Here is a 14,912-nt window from a genome sequence, read left to right as displayed (position 1 = left end):
ACTCCACCCCAACCACTTCCTTCCCCCACTGCAGCTGCAACTGTCTTCTGCCACTAAGCTCTCAGCGCGCGTGCGCGTGCACACGCGCACACACACACACTCACACACACACACACACACAATGTTGACCCAGAGTAGCAGAAGAGGTTTGTCGTGGTCCAGCATACGTCTTTGTGTTTAGACTGCCATTTTAAAACTGTACTGCCTTTACTTAATGTATATACACTCATCTAAATATAAAGCTCAGATGAGAAGGCTTCTTTACTTCCTGTAACCAATTGATAATATGTGTATCAATGAGTAAGTATAATACTTTATTATCTTGAAGGGCTATTGGATGGTGGAAAACCTATGGACATTGGTACTCAGATATTGGCTTCATGTCAGCCACTTGGTAGCTGTGTGCCCATGTTAATGAACTTCTTCATTCCTGTGTCTATTAAAATGTGCACAGCATAAATTCTCCATCAATGCTAGTTGCCTTATCCATACCACCTCTCCAGTTCTTTCTTCCTTTTTTTTTTTTGACGTTTTGATGATGATGATGATGATGATGATGATATTGTTTTGTGATAAGCCCAGAAATTCACTAGTGTTCTATCACAGATTGCTGGAGAACTAGTTTAATCAGAATCCTGTATAACATAACAAAATATCTAAATTATATGTGCCCTAAAAATCTTGGCTTCGTGGTTATAGAACACTAAGGTCAGATTTAGTCATTACCATTTGTCAATATTATGTGAGTATCTTGTAAAGGGCATTACTCCTTCACGAATTTTACAAAGATTGGTAAAAATACGAGGAAGAACTCTTGCCTGAGGAGCACATTCTTATAAAACTTGTAAGAAAGAAATTATTTTAATATATTGTTGTGTCTTAGGAAACAAATCAATTTGATTTTAAAACCATCTGAAAACAAATTAATGTGGCCAAGAAATGTTCTTGATTCTTTGGTTGTTTTTAATTGATGTTGAAATCAAAGCAAATGCAGCCACATCATTTTTGGAGCAATTATTGCTCTTGATAGCAGAAGGGCAAACAGATATTATTACCAAACACTTGGAATCTGCTGAAGAAGTTATGTAAGAAAATTAGAAATCTATAAGCCATGTAAAGTGTGGAAAAGAAAATAGACGGTTTAGGAGAAATTGGGTAATATGGAATGCTTAAAAGATTTCAGAAGTTTAAAAAAAAAAAAAAAAGATTTCAGAAGTTTAGACAGAATGTTACTTTTTTGAGTATACATCAATGTATAACCCAGGTAGTTTATTGCTTAAGTCAGTTATTGGCTAGCATTATCCTTTATTTGAACCTATGTGAGGCATCTAATTTATCTTAAGTATAGCCCTACAATGGAAAATATTAAAAATTGAATAGAAATATAGCTTGATAAATTCAAATCTAAACAAAGGAGCTATACTTCATAATCTCTAGAAGAGTAATTGATTTATTCCTTCATTCAACACACAACACAGTTTTATTATTATTTGAATCCAAATCTGGAATAAAACTGTGCAAAAAAAAAAAAAAGATTAACATGATAGATGCAAAGGACTGTATGAGTTAAAAGGGGCAAGAGATTTCTTCCAACTGACCTAGGCCTGAAGTATGGGTAGAATTTTGCCCGAAGGAAAAGTAATGGGAGAATATTCCAGACAGAGGGAACAGCATGAGCAAATGGTTATGATAGAATAGTTCATAGATTTGAAAATAGTGACCCAGAGGGCTGAGCCCGTGGCGCACTCGGTAGCGTGCTGCGCTAGCAGCGCGGCGACGCTCCCGCCGCGGGTTCGGATCCTATATAAGAATGACCGGTGCACTCCCTGGCTGAGTGCCGGTCACGAAAAAAAAAAAAAAAGAAAGAAAATAGTGACCCAGGCATGTCTGGAGTTGTTTCCTTAGGAGGTACAAGCAGCTAAACTGGAGAGGTAAATTGGGGTTAATTGTTGGAAAATCCTAATCACCATATTAAAAGAATAGAGGTTCATGTGTGCAAGAGGTAGTTGGGAGCTATCGAAATTTTGAGCAGAGGAGAGAGTGACCAGATAACAATCACAGTAGGAAATCCACTGTAATAGTGAAATGTAAGTAGTGGAGACAGAATGAATAGAGGCAGAAAGAACATTTTTGAAGGTGATCATAATTGTACAGATGACCTAGGTGGACTGATTAAAGAGACCTGACAGGATGATCAACAGATTTGGTTAAAGGGAGGAGAGGAGAGGGAGGAGTAAAGATGACTCATGGTTTGAGTCTGATTCATAAAGAGAATAATAACATCATTAACCAGAAGGGCCAGGAGGAGAAATTTGGAGATCAGATAACACTAAGTCTTCAATGTTTTGATTGGAATGATAATACTAATAATTATCAAGGACTTATTATTTGCCAGGCACTATTCTTTGTTTTTTACATGTATGATCTTATTTATTCCTCAGCACAAACTCAGTTTTTCAACACCCTGCCTAAGTTTCACTGCCTGTCAGTGGTACAGTCAGGATCCAATCCCCAGGGGCATAATTCCAGAGCCCTGTTTATTGAATGGCTGTATTGAACACAGTTTGGTTTGGAGGCAAGGGTAAAAGAGAAGAAGAGACCAACAAAATAAAAGGAGAGCAGTTATCAGGGAGGTTTGGAGAATTCCCAGGAAAGATCGCAGAGAACCAAAGACTTTCTGAAAACTGAAAGTGAGTGTTTCAGAATAATTAAGAGTAGGAGAGGATCTAAGAAAAGGCATTTAGATTTAGTGGCCAAAAGAGCATTGGTGGCCTTAAAAGCAATTTCAGAAAAGTGGTGAAATCCAAAGTTTTTTGGCATGGGATGGAAGAGTAAGTGATGTCTGAGGAAGTAGAAACAGCAGAGGTAGACTTCAGGGTCTGTCAGTGGATAAGGGAGAGAAGTAGCCCTGCAGTGCCAGAGGTGAGGACTGCTGAGGAAAGCCTTTTAAGGATGAGGGACCCTTACTGAGGGAGAAGAAGCAGGTAGCTAAGGAAGATGTAGGGAAGACCAGGGTTCTTCCCAAGGGAGGAGAAAATTATGAGATCCAATACACAGTTAAGAGGCTTGAGAGCTGTGAGCGAGGACCCTTTCTCTAGAGTAGGAGGAAGTCAGAAAGAATGAGGCAAGGCAGGTTTTGCGGGGGAAAGGGGAGTAAATGGAGCAAAGAAGACCAAAGGCACTCAGTCTTGTTCTGTGATCTTGACTTTTTCAGGCAATTAGGAGGTGAGGCCATTAGTGACTGAGGGAGGTTCAGGATTATGACACTGCAGAAAGTTTGCAGCAGTTGCTGTGGGAATGCAATGAACAGTCATGATAATGAAAAAGGTTGCTACACAGTATTGTGGTTCAAACTGAGGTTAAATAGCAAGAATTTTAAGTATAACTAATTGCCAGGTTATGTGACTTTCTTTTGCAATATTTAGCAGTCTGGCAGTACACTATCCAGCTGGCAGGATTTATAAAGGGTGAAGCAGCAGAGGATGCTAGTGAACCCATTTTAGAAATAACTAACTGCTGAGGAGAGCCAGAAATGTGCCTTTTTAAAACCTGCCTGTTGGTTGGTTTGGGTGCAGATTATCCTGTGTGTCATTGCAGAACAGTGAGAGCTGAATAGAGAGCTAAGTGAAAAGGTAGAGGAATCAGGAACGGAGAAGTATTGGCAGTTAAGAAGGATGCACAGTAAAGAGCTCAGTGAGGAGGAAACACAGCCAGGGAAATCTACTGAGAATATTAGTGTTCGAGAAGTCAGAACTGAGAGCTTGTGGAATGGCACTCCCAGTACTTGACTATGAAGGACTGACAACAGAGTGTTAGAAATGGAAATAATATATACCTGTTTCCCAATGTTTATCGCAGCACTCTTTACAATAGCCAAGAGTTGGAACCAGCCCAAATGCCCATCATCAGATGAGTGGATACGGAAAATGTGGTACATCTACACAATGGAATACTACTCAGCTATAAAAACGAATGAAATACTGCCATTTGCAACAACATGGATGGACCTTGAGAGAATTATATTAAGTGAAACAAGTCAGGCACAGAAAGAGAAATACCACATGTTCTCACTTATTGGTGGGAGCTAAAAATTAATATATAAATACACACACACACACACACACACACACACAAAAAAAAAAAAAAAAAAAAAAAAACCGGGGGGGGGGAGAAGATATAACAACCACAATTATTTGAAGTTGATACGACAAGCAAACAGAAAGGACATTGTTGGGGGGGAAGGGGGGAGGGAGAAGGGAGGGAGGTTTTGGTGATGGGGAGCAATAATCAGCCACAATGTATATCGACAAAATAAAATTAAAAGAAAAAAAAAGAAATGGAAATAATAGAGGTATTATTATTAAAGGTGTAATATTAAAGGTAAATCCGTAGTTCAACTTAACATGTTTTAAGTGCTGGGTCCTTTATTGTTGAACTTTTATATCTCTTTTAGTCAGATGGTATTGATGTATTTATAACATTCAGAAAAGACAAAATATTATTTTTGTAATCTGAATCTTAACTATTTCTAAAACTATCTGTATATTTTAAAAACTCACATAGAATACAGTCACCACTGTGGTGTCTAGCAAAGAGTTCCAGAGCAGACAAGAAAAGTCCTGAATCCAGTTTTTGTTCTGCCACTAACTTTCCATGTGAATTTGAACAAATTACTTAATTTTCTACTGCCAAGTTTACTCATCGACAAAATAGATATTATGATATATAATTGTGATTTTTCTACCACAAGCAGTTATTTGAAGTGTTAAGCATGAATTAAAGGCATTTTGGAAAGTAAAAAACTTATGCAAATATATAGAACTAAGTTATCATTACTGGCAATCAAATTAGAATTTGCCATTCTAGAATCAAAAAAAGAATAAATTGACAGTTTCAATTTAAATAAGTTTTGGACCTACATAAACTCTATTGTTTTGAAAGTCTTATTTCAGTTATCGATAATCTATCAGTGTCTGAACATAGTTTCAGGATGACTAATCTATTTTCATAAATAAGAGGGTACTTCAAAAAATTCATGGAAAAATTTAATTAAAAGATAATATAAATCCTTCCATGATCTTTTTGGAGACTCCTTATATGATAGATGATCTAGTCAGACAATGAAAATGTTTTTATTAGCAGATATAGCAAAGGAAAGTAGACACCTTATAATGGGACCTTGTGTTCTAAATTCAGAGTTATGAGTAGTCTGTAAAAAATCTGGGAAAAACTGCAGGGGAGAAGAATACCTTTTTGGACCTACAAGCCCTACTGTTTTTGGATGTCATGGACTCTCTAACTTTCTGTCCATTCTCCTACTAGAAGCAGTGGTCTGAGCTATGTTGTAACTTTTTACAACTCTCATGATATGAAAGAAGTCTTATATAAATGTATTTCTGCTTTTGTTCTTACAGTGTTTAAAATCTATGGATTGGCAATCATGTTCCTAAAAATAACATCCTAGTATTCCTTACCAAAGAAGAAATTGTAAGGAGAAGGTGATCATTTATAGGCATTTAGAAGACCTTATGGCAAAAATGATTTTGTGTTACCTGTAAAAAATAAAATAAAATAAAATAAAATAAAATAAGAAATAATCCACCCAAAATGTTGTTAATCTTCCTGGGGATAACACGTTCAATTTCATAAGGATAAAACACAGAAATAATAAGTTCAAATAACTTTTATGAGATCAGACTTTTGATCCCTTAAGAGCTTGGGTAGAGTCTTAGGGCCTGTGTCTTCCCCAGAAGTGGGAGCTACGTGCCTTGGGTGATGTCACCAGTGACTAGGAGCCACCACAGTGTAAACAAACATCAGCAGGAAATAAATGTGGGTAGGGCAAAGGTCTAGAGGCATGCCTTCCTTTTAGAGAAGTCTCCCGTCTTCCAGGGCTAGTGTTTTTTTGCTTTGTCTTGTTTCGTTTTGTTTTTAAAGGAAGAGGGAGGCGTAGCTCTTGCCTTCTGCCACAGAAACCTTAAGTTTCAGAGGCAGTGTCTTTCCTTGACAAACGGATTTCCTTGCGGGCAGTCTTTGTAATGTTGAGAAGTACCTCTTGCTGCAGTTATTGGTTGCTTGCCCCAGAGTGACAAGCCTGTCTGTGGGACCGCTCAGGGAAAAGTTTCGAGTTACCAGAACTAGGCAAGCCCACTGAGGAGCAGGAGCAGAAGGGGACGGGAGGAGGGCGGGGGAGGGCCTCTAGCGCTGCAGCAGCTGCTCTTCTGATTGGCTGGGTGGCTCAGCTGCTTCCCTGGAACAAAAGGTCAAAGTGGACTGCAGTGTAAATGTAGAGCGGCAGCCGATAACACAGCATTGCCTGGAGAAGGCTGGATCTGAGAGTCGCAGTACAGTGGCAAACTGCAGAGCAAGTTGTTTCTCCAGCCGTGAGGTGCAGCCTCCCGCCCCGGTGCAGCATAGCCACTGTAAGAAGGCGTTCACTGTACGGACACCAGACTTGTCGTGGAAGGGGCAGTTGTGAGATTCCCTTGCAAACTGACAGACAAGAATGGCTTGTGAAATCATGCCTTTGCAGAGGTAGTATTCTTTCCTATTTGTTTGGTTTTATTCTGTTCTTTATTTTCTGAATAGTGGAAAGCCATATAACTTTGCCAATACTTGATATCTTTTAGTAACATCCCGCAAACTGTAGAGTCCATTGGACATGTTGTTCTTCTTTAAGACCAGAAAAATTTAAATTTTACCCTGCTCTTTTCATGACATTTTTGCCCAATTTTTATTTTTCACTTTATTGTATTTTGTATTCAGTTATATCCTTCTTTGAATAGAAATGAATATAAGAATATGCCTTTGAAATATGAAGAAAAACATAGACTAAGGAATATATTGAGCAGATTTATAATAAAACGGAATCAGCTTGTTAGCAGTGTTTCCACTGAGGCTATTATAGAGAATGTTGATAGGCTGAAGACCTTTTTTAAATGCATCCTTTCCTTTCAGAGTTCATATCTAGGCAAGGACTTTCTATCCATAAGTATATTGTAAAAGCCAGAATAGATGTTAAGGATAATATTTCTCTTTGAATAATTCTAAATAGATTTATTACACAGATGTCACTTTTTAAAAAACTGCTATGTAAGAATGAGCACAAGGCTCTGTTTTTGTTCATTAATGATTATAATATGGGTGGGGGGCAGGGGGTGGGAATTTATACCAAAGCAGAGAAAGTTAATTTAAACAAAAGGGCTTGTTAAAAAGAACACCATTGGTGAACTAATAAGTGATTAATATATCTTGGAATGTTTAAACTGGAAGTCACCTCAGTGATGACTGAGTCCAGTCTTCCAGTTTCACAACAGAAAAACTGAGGCATGAAGAAAGTCTTAGAGTTGCCCAAGGTCAAAGTTATGATTTTTAAAATTACTTTTGTTAATCATATTGTCATATTTTAACTTCAACTGCTTTACTTGCAGTGGCATTTGACTCCATAAAAATGCTTCATTTAAGGAAACTGTAGAGGGTTTTATTAGTGAAAATGATTTTAAAAAATCAAACAGTAAATACAGTTTATTCGTGGATTGAAAAAGTCTGGACAAAAACTAATCATATTTTTAAAAACCGTGCCACAAATATTTCACTGAATGTTCATGTTATAACAATGAAAATAAAGGGAAAATATTATGGTTTATTTGCAAAATGGTTCCTGCAGATATTTACTGTGAGATAAGCCAGTATAGTTGTTTTTCTTTAACTGTATTGACAAATGCACTGTAATGGGAACTTGGTGGGGATGTCTAAAGAATTCTTTTCTAAAAATTAGTAATCTGAAAGAGCAGAAAGTAGCTTATGGGTAGATCTGAAGTTTTTCTATATTAACTCAGTGAAAAGGTCCACATGCTTGACGCTTGCAAGAGACCAAAACTAATATACACTTTTTTGGAGTCTTGATTTGGTTTTCAGCTTTAAAGTTGGGGCCTTTTTTTTCCTCATAATGACATCAGTTCTTAAGAGTCTTAAGCAAGTTGTGTTCTAGATAAGAATATTGGCTATTACTGAACTCTGTAGTAGCTACTTGATATAATAATTGTTAAGAAGAAAAGTCTTTATATTGCTAGAACATTGTTCAGGCAGTTAAGTTGATGAAAGCTAAAATAAGTATAATTTCCTGAAAATTATTTTGCATTGTTAGTCATTATTAATGAACCTATTAGGAATAAATCTAGGAATAATTTGAATTTACATTCAAGAATGGAGTCAAAACTTTTGTTTCTTTGCATTACTTCCCTTCAGATCACTATGGTATGCATTCACTGCCACAGTGTTTCCCTAGATCTTAGAATTTAATTTTATTTCCCTGCAATCTTCACTTCCAGCTTGTGCCTATACCTTTGGTTATAAACTTCCTGAAGGCAAAGACCAGGTTTAAGGGTCCCTGGTAAGTTTGAATGTTTATACAGAAAACCTTTCTGCTCCTCTACATAATTGTTTCTTCAAATCCAGGTTCAGTATCTTCTATATCACTGACTCTCATGGTAATGATGACTGTTGCCTACTGCCCTTGCAGTTATCCTGCCTGAAGCAGGAAGGGTGCAGATCTTGGCAGAATGTACGCCGACTCATGGAATGAATGCTTTGTTCCACCCTGTGTGAGAACACCAAGGGGCTAGAAACTGAATTGAAAGTAGATGAGTGAAAGAATAGCTTTAAATACCAGTTAAAGAAATTTATGCTCACCATTTGTATTGAGCAGAGAGGTCAATGCATGAGAATTACTTGGGGAACTTATTTTTAAAATCAGTTCCTTTCTGCTGCCCTCCTCTCTAGTCTTACTGAATCCAAACCTGGAGGTGGCAGGGAGAGTGTCCGCATTTTAACAAGCTCCTAAAAGCAAATCTGATAAAGATGGTCCACACTTAGAGAAACGCTGATCTAAATTCTAGTTAATGATTATAGCTTGTATAATGCTAGTGACAGCTGGTACGTATAGGAATCTAACACCACAGTACTCAGCGTCCCCAAATAGCATATTTAATATCATGGCCTTATGTAAGGTTTTTTTCATAATTGATGCTTTCATTTCCTAGATTGTCAGTTTTACCTATGAAAATAAAACATACTTACAACATTGTTTAATATTTTCTCTTTGACCAGCACTGCTCTGTACTACCGATGATCTTAAGGTAATTAAGACACAAGTTCTGCTTCAAAGAGGTCACATGCTAGTGAGGGTGCAGACACCTTACCAGACAATTATAATACCATATGGTGAATTCAGTAATACATGGTATGATTAGCATAATAATAGAGATGTTCCTAGATGGATAATATTATCCGATATTTTATTTATCCTCATATAAGTAAACAATCTTATTAGAGGGCATGTTTGTACCCCAATGTCTATTTAACTTTTAATTTCTATAAACGGCTTTTTAGCCTTTCTTAGCATATTGTGAAAGTGTGTAGAAGATATTTTGTTAACTGAGATGAGAATAACAGATGAGGTTGAAAACTAAGAGTGAAATAAAATCCTTTGGTGTCCCCTATAATGTATTTTGCTGTTTATTACTGAATGTAATTTGCAGAGTTTCCAGGATGGAGTTGACTGTTCAGAAACTCATGATCTTTAGGAAAAACTTTGCAGAGGCTGAATGTTTAAAATGTGACCCTCTGTAAAGTACTCAGTTCTTATGGTTCACTTCAAAGGGCTTAAATGAAACATGGGCTCTTATTAAATATCTATTGAGATAAATTATCCCAGTTATTTGTTAAAATACTAGAATATTTACATAGCATTTCTTATAGTTAATGATAAAGCTCGACACACAGTGGAGCCTTATTATGGATATTCTAGCCATATGAAAAAGTGCCCCAAAAGAAATAAAATGTCAGAACTAAGGAGAGAAACTAATATTAAATTAAGAATTGAAATTAAAGTTTTCTCAAGTGACTAAATTTGCCATCTGTGACTAATGAAATAATATGTTTTATCAGATTCCAGACTTCGTTTTTACCCCAGGCTCTTTGCACAACTTATATTCCATTGGATTTGTTCCCCTTAGATGTTGTGGATCTGTAGGTAAGGGATCTCTATTTTATGTACTGAAAGACTTCAGCAGGCTAAGATACAAAGTCTTAACTGTGAGTCTTACATTTATGACAAAACTCTTAACTTTCACAGAAGTATTTATATTTGCTAGATTAATTTACAATGGACACTAACTTAATTTATATCCACAAAGGGTAATGTTGGAGGTGAAGTTATGAGCATTAATGATTAACGTAGATTCCTTTGGTTTTAACGCATTGGCATCTGCTCACTTGTGTTAGCATCGCATTCTTTCCTGGGTTTATTTACCAAAATGGGAAGCTAATATTAATAATGTTTATGTAATTCTCTTTTTCATTACTTCATCTAGCAAATTACGATATCCAATGTATGTTTCTGAATGTTTATTTTATGATGTTAAAGCACATCATAATTCCAAATTGCAGCAGCTCCTCAAAAAAGACTTAGAACAACAGGATTAATTAACATGCATTAGTGATCCAACATTTGAAAATCTCACTGAAACTTCTCACCAGCAGGATTCCCCTGGTCTTTCTAAGTATTGGTCTTTAGAATATCTTTTTTGCAAACGTGTTAACATTGATAACATGGGGATGATATGTAAGTTCACCAGGGAACAACCCAGGTAATGATGGTCCAGCTTGTAAGTCTTCTGTGTGGTGTTAGAGGGCCCTCTACTGCTTATGGAGATGACACCTTTCAGTTAGTGTGTCTGTAAGACCATCTATTCCTAACTTGTTAGAACTCTGGTAACACTCCCTGCACTGCTTCTCCTCCACAAACATGATCTAAGAAGGAGTTAAAAGCTGCCTCACTTCAAATCTGGGTTAGCCCATACACGATTACATACCTGAATTTAGTCTTCGTCACCAATATGACTTAGACTTGGTAGTAACAAGAAGTCACTGAGAACAAATAAGATCCCTGTAGGCTCTCCTCTCACTGGATGATGATATTACATGTGGAACCTAATTCTTTCCTAATTACTCCAAATAAAGAAGACAGTATGAACTAAGGTGAGGACATTTTTAAATTTTAAAGAGATCACCCTGTCTAAGCCACTGAAAAAGTAGAAGTGTTAAAATATTCAGCATGAACCAGTGAAAAAGCAGTGCAAGTATTCTCTGCTTAATTTCTAAAGCTTTCTATTATTTCTAGTAATATTCTTATACTAAAAAAAAAGTTGCAAGTAATTTACTGACCCTTAATTATTATATAAGCATATAGTGCAAAGGAAAAACAGTTTGAAAGACCACTTCTGTTTACATTGTATGAAGGGTCTTCAGAAAGTTCATGGAAAGATTTGTATTATCTTTTAATACCATTTTTCCACAAGCTTTTTAAAGTACCTAGCATTTGTTATCTATGTTAGATGAGCTCCAAAATCGATTTGATTTATGAAATCAAATACAGATTTGTAACTATTATTATCAAAAGTCAAATACTGGACTCCAGAAACAAAAATAAAGTATACCACATTACAACCTTTAAGGACTGGGGTCAGGAAAACATGGTATCTTCTCATCAAATAGAAGAATAAAAGTCAGAAAACTTGAACTTGGAAGAAAAAAATGAAGAACTGAAATGCTTTACTCAAATCATACTCAAATGAATGGAACTAAAAGGCTAGGAAAAAGTTAAGAAAAAGCATAAGAGAGTAAGTACATCAGTATTTTGCAGTCAATAAATGATGATGGAAAGAAATGTAACTTCACGCTCTAGATTAAAGTAACCTCTGAAACAAAAGTTAGAAACAAAACGTTGGCCAGAGTAGACTATTGATCTACTGTGCTGTATTTTTAGAAGTGACTGTCCTTCATTTTCAACTCCTTGACTTAACAAAAACTCAAGAGCCTGCCTCTCTCCCTAGTGTCATCTAGCGCTGCTGTCTGGCAGGTCACTGCTGACTCTCCGTCCCGTCCCTCAGCGGCCATACCTGCTAAGCCATCGAAGTACATTCTCTTCTCTTTGCTTGGAGAGTTCTTCTGTCTGTCATCTTTCTCCCAATAATGCCTACATGACCCTAAAAATCCACTCTAAGTGTGGCTTTTCTAACCTGACCTCACCTAACCTGCCCGACTGCATAGTGCTTCAGAGTGTAGGGGCTGGAGCTCTGGCTTCAAAGAGACTGGGATTGAAATCTCAGCCCTGCCTGCCTCTATGGCCTTCAAGCAGTTAATTAAAAGTTCATTAAAACTCTCTAAAACTTGTCTTTCTTATCTGAAAAATCTGGTTAGTGAAGCCTTCCTCCAAGGACATCTTTGAGGATCGAATGAGATAATTTACATAAATTCTTAGCACAAAGCCTGGCTTATTATGGTGAACTCTCAATCAGTGGTAGTTGTGTATTCCTTTCTCATCATAATTATCAAGTTTCAAGTTTCTGTTTTTCTTCTATAAATTCTGTGAGGGTTGGGACCATATCTTATTAGCCAGTGTATCTCCAGCACCTTTCATGGGTTCTAATAAGTATATGCTCAAAAAAATGTTCAATGAATGAGCACTTGCCATAGCTGTGAAAGCTCCTAAATTCCAAGCATAGGTCAGCATCAAGCCTTCATTTACTCCCCAGTTGCTGCTTATCATCCTAAAAACCAGTGTAAAGTCATGATGATGTCAGACACAAGTCCTGGACCCATTCATCTGTGTAAAGTCCTCCTCTGGCAGGCGGGAGGTGTGCTAGGGGGAAGACGGCAGGATAATTTACATTTCCTTCTACACACCTTTGTCTCCCTCAAGAATTCCACATTCAGAGTGAACAGTTTGGGAAATTATATATGTTAGATCAAAACTGTATTATACCATTAAACAACTTGTAATAAATGTTATTATTGAAGGAAGTTGGCAAAAATAATTTACTATTTCCTTGTTCCCTTCTGCAGCTGTTCTCATATTCTTCTGACTTTGTTTCACTAACTAAAGATTAAAAAATATTTTAACATATTTACTAATGTTCTAAAAATGTTTTCTTATCAACTAATTTCAACCCCCCAAAAGAAAGTATGACTGTATTTTATGTTCTAAGTTACTGCCTCCTTAAGGCAATCTTATGTCTATAATAATGATAAACATCACTTTTCTGAACAAGATCTTACAGACAAATGAAAGCTTCCAGCTGCCTTGAACATAGTTTTGGGACTAAACTAAAAATACCTTTAAGTCCCAAACAACCTCTGGGTTTTCAGTGAGGTGAAATAATTTTCTCTTTTCCTGCTCTCAAGCCAGAACAAACAGATCCAGTGTGTGGCTAGGCCATATTCAAACATCGCCTTGCCTGAACATACCCTCTTCTGGGTTCTCTGCATACCACAGAGAGTACAGTGCTTACATTACGGGCATAACGGCAGAATTCCCACCTCTAATTGTGCAGTTGGAGAAAAATTATTTTCTTTAAGTAAGGATGGGAGAAAACTCATGGCACAGTTGTGAGCCCATTCCTTTTTGAATAGAAGAGAATGAGATAATTTAAAATAATATATAGATATCTGAGAATGCTTCTAGTTGGCAAAATTAATTTTGCAAACTATAAACAGTGTATGCTTTCAAAATATTTAATCAAACAGTAGTGTAAGCACTCAGGAAAATCTTGATGATGCTGATTTTATTCAACAGGCCCTGTACTAAGCACAGTTTTCTAGGTACCTAGCTAGATGCTGGTGGTACAAAGATAAAGACAAATCTCAGAGGTGAGGCAAGCATCTGAAGTTGTGAATTACCGTGTCATGTGCTAAGCACTCAGTTACAGGTATGAACAGAGTGTCTTGGAGCCTGGAGGAAGAAGCAGCTCTCTCTCCAGGGTGCTGGAGAAGGCTTCCAAATTAGATGACACTTGAGCTGAGAAACAAAGTATTTACCGGCAGAGAGAGGTGGAGGAAGCATTTAAGATAGAGGGCTCAACGTGTACAAATGGTGGGAGTTACAAAAGTGCAGTAAGAGGTCTACACAGGAATGTTGGGCTGAGATTGGGAGGGACTTCATGCACCAGGTTTAGGCATTGGATTTTACCCCAAATGCAGCAGGAACGCAGGAAAGGCTAAGGATGAACTGGTGTGGACAACAGGGAAACAGAGTATTGCCCCTGTAGAAGAATAATGCAGTGAAAATGAAAACATCAGATTCAAGAGATGTGTTTTTTGTTGTTTTGGGGTTTTTTGTTTTGTTTTGTTTTGTTTTTTTGAGATAGAATCCAGGCAACTTGATTATTGACCAAATACAGGGGTAAGGGATTGTCTTAGTCCGTTTTGTGCAGCTGTAACAAAATAGCACAGACTGGGTAACTTATAACGAACAGATTTATTCCTTACAATTCTGGAGTCTGGGAAGTCCAAGATTGAGAGGCCCCCATCTGGAGAGGACCTTCTTACTGCATTAACCCATGGCAGAAGTCAACAGGGCAAAACAGAGTCCTCTTGACCTAATCACCTCATAAAGTTCTCACTTCTCAACACTGTTGCATTGGGGATTACATTTCTAACACATGAACTTTTGGGGATACATGCAAATCAGAGCATTCTGTTTCTGGCCTCCAAAATTTATGTCTTCTCACATGCAAAATACATTCTTTCCATCCCAATAGCCCCAAAGTCTTAACTCACTACAGCACCAACTTAAACATCCAAAGTCCAGAGTCTTATTTAAATCAGATATGGGTGAAACTCAAGGCACGTTTCATCCTGAGACAAATTTCCCTCCATCTGTGAGCTTGTAAAATCAAACAAGTTATCTAATTCCAAAATACAATCGTGGGACAGACATAGAATAGACATTCCCATTCCAAAAAGGAGAAATAGACAAGAAGAAGAGAGTAACTGGCCCTAAGTAAGTACAAAACCCATTACGGAAAACAACATCAAGTCCTAAAGCCAGAGAAAAATCTTTGACTCCATGT

General features: G+C 37.1%; 1 protein-coding gene across 4 annotated transcripts in view; it reads left to right on the top strand.

Annotated features, from left to right (window-relative positions):
• The first annotated feature begins 6,298 nt into the window (after window positions 1-6,298).
• FAM13A (family with sequence similarity 13 member A) overlaps window positions 6,299-14,912 on the top strand; it is an 86,850-nt gene continuing 78,236 nt past the window's right edge. For 2 of the 4 annotated variants that reach the window (XM_063107560.1, XM_063107556.1), the window contains exon 1: window positions 6,299-6,534. In XM_063107560.1, coding sequence (XP_062963630.1) covers window positions 6,506-6,534 — 29 coding nt within the window. In that variant the 5' untranslated portion in view covers window positions 6,299-6,505. Of the gene's footprint in view, window positions 6,535-8,334; window positions 8,393-9,111; window positions 9,138-14,912 lie in introns of those variants that run through there. The other 2 variants (XM_063107561.1, XM_063107558.1) reach the window with 2 other exon arrangements.

The sequence above is a fragment of the Cynocephalus volans genome, chromosome 9 (genome assembly GCF_027409185.1).
Source record: "Cynocephalus volans isolate mCynVol1 chromosome 9, mCynVol1.pri, whole genome shotgun sequence".
NCBI lineage: Eukaryota > Metazoa > Chordata > Mammalia > Dermoptera > Cynocephalidae > Cynocephalus > Cynocephalus volans.
This window is presented reverse-complemented; position numbering and strand designations above follow the sequence as displayed.